The 7019-nt window shown below is 33.6% G+C and overlaps 1 protein-coding gene across 1 annotated transcript; it reads right to left on the reverse strand.

Moving 5' to 3' along the window:
- Positions 1–542: 542 nt before the first annotated feature.
- prf1.9 (perforin 1.9) lies at positions 543–4394 on the reverse strand. The gene is made up of 4 exons (XM_052140028.1): positions 3865–4394; positions 3220–3358; positions 2221–2435; positions 543–1422 (listed from the first exon to the last, which is right to left on the reverse strand). Exons 1-4 carry the CDS (start codon positions 4392–4394, stop codon positions 543–545), a joined length of 1764 nt encoding a protein of 587 aa, XP_051995988.1.
- Between the last annotated feature and the right edge of the window lie 2625 nt (positions 4395–7019).

Below are 7019 nucleotides of genomic sequence, written 5' to 3' on the forward strand. Positions count from 1 at the left end.
CCCTTAAGATGAGTTTAACTCTTTTATTAACCACATAAAAGCACATTTTATTGAGATTATTGCAAATGCACACAAAATGAAATACAAATAAAAATAAAACAAAGAACAAAAAATTTAAATTAAAGCCGAAGTGCAACATTTTGTAATGTTATAATGCTTTCTTCTATCCCAGCTGACTAATAGTAAAACATTTGTAGGTTGATTTCCCCAAAAAGGGTAATTATTAGATCGCCCTGACTGCCCAACACAGCAATACGGACTAACTGAACCAAACTGTATGATTTTTGTAGTATTGCAATCTGTTTGTCCAACCAATGGTGTGAATGTTTGAAAATCTGTTTGAAAACATCCATTATTTTTACAATCCTGTTTGGTGACACTAGTTGCGCAGATATCACACACTTCAGCTTTAATGGCAATTAGAAAATGCAAATGATCAGATGCAAAATGAAGATCTTCTTTTATTTATTTAGATATTTTTGCTATAGTTGCTATGCATTATTTTAAGCTTTCACAAAGCATTTGCTTTTTTTTTTAAGTGTTCACAAAATTGATGCTTTACTTTTAGCATCTTTGGTCTGACTGAACATGAAGCGCCGCTCACTTAAAAGCACTCCCTTTTTCACCAGCATATCTTTTGGGACAGGCCGGGCATGTCTTGACACATATATCTTCTCTAGATGAGATGACATTGGAGATCCCACATACTCAGAGCATAAAGGGCCTGCTAAGCCAGGAGCACAAGTTACAGCTGTTTTATAGTACAGCGTACCATGGTTGAGTCCACAAAAGTCATTTTTTACACCAGATTTCAGTTTCAGTATGCATGCTCCCAGTAGGTCGTCATCCCATTTGTTGTCCCTATCCCATACCTCTAGTTTCAGACCACCAAATGTAGAGAGAACATAGTTGCCAAGATTAAAGGACCAGTTCCAGGTTGGTGAGTTTCGGTTCCAAATCACTGGTGTCATCCCTAAAAAGAATTTGTGATTTCTAAAGACTTTGACATATCCATCAGTCTGTGAAAAGTAATCTCCCCATAGACCTGTTGCCTTCACTACAGTTACAATAATCTGAGCAAGTCCAATTTGTGCAGGACAGCAGTTAGCTTTTATACCAGGGTTGTTATGACAGCTGCACACACAAGGTTCCTTGGGGTTAGTTGCAATACCAGTCTTGCATGGTTTAGAGCAGTTCCTCACAAGGGCTCTCTGCAATATGTAGTCATGAATGGCTCTGAGTAATTGTTGACTTTTAGGGTTTTTGACTGGCAGCAACTTATAAAGGGGCTTTAATGAAAAGGAAATCACATCTGGTTTTTCTGGCACAGAGGACAGCCACTGTTTGAAGGCGCCAGGGTCATTGCTGGCTGAGAAGAGAAGTGCAGTGTCTTGAGTATGGCCACCAATGACTTCAGTTAACCTTTAAAGAAAAAACATTGTTTCAAAGAACTGACTGGACAACTAGATCAACATTGGAATCTATTATTTGAAGTTTAATGCTTTAATTTTATATTGCTCCAGATATGGTTAAATGTGGATTCTACCATGAAACTAAATTCAAATAAATCTATCTTATAAAGATATCTATTATATATATACATATATATATAACTACTGTATTTTATCTATAATGTTAGTCTATAATGTCTATATTGTTTTTTAAGGGTCTGTTTTACATCAGGGGCTCTCAAATTGGAGACCTCCAGGGGGGAACAACGGGTTGCAATGTTGCCTGCAGAACATTTCAGAGAAAAAAGTAGTTTATTTAAAAAATAAAAATAAAGTTTAAAGGTTTTATTTAAAAACACACATTTCTGATATTTTTACTTTCAAGTTTCATTCTGCTTTTAAAGACTAAAGATTAATCCTTTTGGCAGCAATTCAGTGATTTCTCTTCACCATTGTCATCTTCAGCTTGCTCACTGGGGGTTTCAAGACAATATTTCCTGTAAGCTTCTTTGGAAAACAATTGTGTGAATACCAAATTGAAGTTAATCAGATTAAACATGTCACTAATAGTGGGTAGATAAAAGATATACTGTCAATTTAATTTAATGGAAACACTTATGAGATTATGATTTAAAAAATGTATTTTAATTTAGCATTATAATTTTTGCCACGCTTACTGTTTTACGCTTTTTTTTTTTGCCACGCTTTACAAGGTATAAATGGATCCTTTGCAAGAGAATCATATGTGGGGGTTCTTGATAGAACAAACCTGTCACTGAAACTGTGAGAAAAACTGTCCTTGTTCAGTTTCTTGTCTCTGGTCTGTTTACAGTGTTGGAATGCTGTGTCAACACTATTTTGTCCTACACTTGCAGATGCCTCTACGTCAAGACATGTTTTGACCTCATCTGTACTAAGGTCCTTAAGAGTAGCCATGCATTGTTTGACACTGGTCACAGATTTCACAGCTCCACCTATTTTCACCTAAAAACAAAAGGTTTCGGACAACAGCAACATGAAGTACGTGAGACACATTAGAGTCATAAGAAACATGTAAGATATACAATTAATAGACACATATAGAGCCATGTTGTGATGCATTATATATATATATATATATATATATATATATATATATATATATATATATATATATAACAGTATATTATTATTAGGGCTGTCAATCGATTAAAATGTTTAATCGAATTAATTACATGGTTTCCTGATTAATTAATCACGATTAATCACATTTAATCGCATATACAAATATTTGCTGAGAAAGCCCCTCATTTAACAATAATTCACTATATAATGATGAAATAATGATATAGTTATCTTTAAAAATAAAAAAATTACATAACATTTTTAGGTCACTGTGTCAAGTTAAATACAGTATAACTATAAAAATACAAAAATACTTAGAACACATCTTGAGATCCCTTAGTTCAAATTGAGTGTTCTGAATCAAGTGTTTTGAACGCAAGAATGTAACGCATGTTTGTGTTGTTCTGCTGCTGAAGGGTTGTTTTCTTCACTGTATAAACTGCACATTGCCCATACAGCTGAAGTTTCACTTACTGCCCTCTGGAGTAAACGCTTGCATTTCTCAAGAATCTTCCTTACTACGGTCTGAGGGCACTGCGATTAATTGCGTGAATTTTTTTAAAGCATTATTTTTTGTAAAATTAATCGCACTGAATTAACATGTTAAATCGACAGCCCTAATTATTATTAATGTATTTTTGGGGGGATTTTTTTTCTTGATTACCTTGGTAATGTAATGTGTGCCAAACCTTTCAACAAGTGAAAAGTAGCTTTCCTTTGTTTGGTTGTCATATACCTCTGGAAGGTTTGAGAATTCATGACTCAATTCTTGATGAACTGGAGAGCGACTGGAAATCCTGTAGCTAAAGACAATAGTCTTAATGATGAGCACATAAAACCCACTAACAATCTAATATGTCAACAATTACCATAATTCAATGACCACAACTCATCAAAGCCACTGACAAGATATAAAATATTAGAAGATCTTATGTTTCTTAGAAGATATACAGTATGATCTTCATACAGTATGAATACATATATTTATACATGTAGTCACACTTTGCCTAGAATTTGTAGAAATGTACTCTTGACATTTTCTCAACCAACTTCTTGAGGTATCACCCTTGGATGCTTTTTAAAAAGTATTGAAGGAGTTCCCAAGTTGGGCATGCATAGATAGATAGATAGATAGATAGATAGATAGATAGATAGACAGACAGACAGACAGACAGACAGACAGACAGACAGACAGACAGACAGACAGACAGACAGACAGACAGACAGACAGATAGATAGATAGATAGATAGATAGATAGATAGATAGATAGATAGATAGATAGATAGATAGATAGATAGATAGACCTACCTGTAGTACGTACAGGACACAGACTGCTTGACGAAGCTGAACTTGTCCTTTTTGGTCTTTGCCATGGAATACTCAGCCAGTCTGGAGTTAGTTCCAGCCAACATCAGTGACCCCTTCATAAACATTTTACCTAGTCCCAGGCCGATCTTCCAGTTGTTCTCTATAGAGGAGGCACTGGAACTGACTAGTGACTCACTGGACTCATAAACAGAGCTGGACAATGACATGCTGCACTTTTGGGATGCTCTCCAGTCAACCACTGATATTGGGAGCTTCTGCTTTTTGCCCTGCATAAAAGGGTTTTTGCACAGGTTACATGTGTTGTTCGTGATCTCCCATTTACTCATGTCAATGACAAAAGCCCCCAGGCGTTGCATCTTAGTTATGTCAAAGCCCTCCCCAGCCAAATCAGATCCTGGTGCAAACTCAGCATCATGACAGTCTGCTTCTTTGCCCAGAAAACATGCTGGGCTAGTAAGAAGAGGAAAGGACAGAAGAAGCTCAGCCCACAGGATAACTGCAGGGACCATTGTGAGATTGGATAATTGGCTGTGTAATAAAGAAATAATAAATAGATTAAAAATAACCTAATTGTTGTAAATTGCATACATTAATCTTTACATAACTTTGTTTTCTTCTAATATTGTTTTTAATCAAAATGCAGGCTTTATTTAGTGTATCCTTTATCAGTAACTACAGTAGAAACTTACCAGGCGAAAAAACATTTAAAAATTTTTTTTTACAGTCTACAATTTAATGTTTAATAAAGTTATACAAACATTAACAAACATTTTATCTTTGGCTTTCAATTTACTGATTGCTCAGCAATTTAGCTTTCACTATGATATTGTTACTTTGCATAATTACAAAAAAGCTACTTACGCAGTTAGTGCTTAAGCATTATCAAAAATGCTTGCTAAAAAAATAGCTATAATATATAATATTATAACATATTTATAAATAGTAATATATAGTTAATTAGTAAAATATATTAATACATACTTTATTTATTCATAAATAGTACATTTGAATATGCTTTTATCAGGCATTAAACATTGATTCACAATGTAGTCCATTTTTTACTTACCTAGAATAAATTTTCAGTGTGTCTAAAATCAATGAACCTCATGAATGCGTCATGCAGACTGAGAGAGTATCTAAGCTGCACTCATATTTATATATTTACTGTATGTCTATATGTCCAACCAGTGCAATGGACAAGGTAAAGAACATTAACACTTGGTCATCACTGACTCATAAGTGTAAAAGTTGGAAAAAAAAAAGGTATAAAAGTTTGAATGTGGTTAAAACGTGTTGCTTGACATTGAAAGGATGTAATGTGCAATCGAATTAAATGAAGATTAAAAGAAAGGAATTCAAATTCAACAATTACAACAACAAATGTTATTTGTATACTCACAACAATGGCATTATCTTTTTTTACGTTAAGTGCATGTAACTGAATAAGATAAACACTTGTAAGCAATTAAATGTGTACATTTTTTTGCTAAATTTTGTCACTTAATTTGATAGAGAGAAATCGTGGAGAGACTGCATTTTATGCTTCTTACATTTGGAAAACTGTTTAAATAACAAAACTCCATGTAGCTTAAAAAATAGAACTTTGTATATACCTGTCTATTTCATTTTTTCATTGTATAACAACTTTCTCATATTCTATTATTCTCTTGTAATCAAAGCTTATTGTTAATCTCAATACACTGATTCCAATTCAGTTAAGGTGAAAAGTCCTGTTTATTCGCAGATTTCCTACAAAAAGTCCCTGAACAGAGGCCCAGATTAATCAACTGCCCCCTACTTTTATATATTTGTGGCCTTTTGCCAGATAGCTGCTCCAAGCTAATAAAATTAATGTGGTTTGAAAGAGGGTGTGGTAAATGTACCATGAGTGACTCATGAACAAAAAAAAAAAAAAAAAAAGAATTTCACCTTTAAGTGGTTGGAAAGTTTTGGCTGGGTTTTGTGGTGTTAACACACTTTTAAAATGGGCAGATTTGAGAGAGAAGTACAGCGCTAATCAGTAGCAGTTAGATTTGGCTGCATTGTTCACATGGAATTTTAAATGCTACAAAATTAGTTTTAAGCTGCATACATACATTATATCTGTCATAGAAGCATGTACTGTTGCAGGGTCTAGTAAATACATGAGTGAAAAAAATAATAAAGGTCACAAGCAAGCAAACACTCAAAATTTGCCTCTCTAAAGATGAGTAATACAGACTACTTATTGTATCTTTGCACCACTATAAATAATCAATCTGAATCATTGCATGTCAAAATGCCATCTGCTCACCCCTATTTAGTGTTAGTGTGGTCCAGTTCTGAAAGATACCAGTCATTCTCTATTGGTTGAGCCATGGCGTGGTCATCTAAAAAAAGATACGATTGGCTTGCGGTGTGCAGGACAAATGCCGACGGCCAATCAGCTGGATTGCAGTTACAATACTTACTGATAAAAGTGTGCTCATTAATTTTCATAATTAAGCTTTTACGTGAAATAATCAGTACAAATGGGCATGTGGACCAACACGATAGATATTGTAGTAGGCTACATTTAGCTTCGATATTAGGCCTACTAATATAGGCTAGACTAATCATAAGATTCCTCCTGATGTATCATTATACCATACACGCAAAATTAACAATCATTATAAGTAATCTAAAATCGAAGAACCTCATTAATGAGTGTATTTAAGCTGTGCTCATATTTATATAGGCTACTGTATGTCTATATGTCCAAACAGTGCAATGGACAAGGTAAAGAACATTAACACTTGGTCATCTCTTACTCTGACTGGTGAAAAAAAGTAGGCTATAACAGTTTGAATGTGGTTAAAACGTGTTGCTTGACATTAAAATTATGTAATGTGCAATCAAATGAAATGAAGATTAAAAGAAAGGAAATCAAATTCAACAATTACAACAAAAAATGGTTGTATACGCACAATGGCATTCTCTTTTTTTTTAATTTTTTTTTTTTACGTTAAGTGCACGTAACAGAATAAGATAAACACTTGTAAGCAATTAAATGTATAAATTATTTGCAAAATTTTGCCAATTAAGTTGATAGAATTAAATATTTGAGATTTTTTTTTAAATACACACAATTTATATATAAAAAATAACATTACTAT

The sequence above is a fragment of the Xyrauchen texanus genome, chromosome 12, assembly GCF_025860055.1.
Source record: "Xyrauchen texanus isolate HMW12.3.18 chromosome 12, RBS_HiC_50CHRs, whole genome shotgun sequence".
In the NCBI taxonomy this organism is placed as follows: domain Eukaryota; kingdom Metazoa; phylum Chordata; class Actinopteri; order Cypriniformes; family Catostomidae; genus Xyrauchen; species Xyrauchen texanus.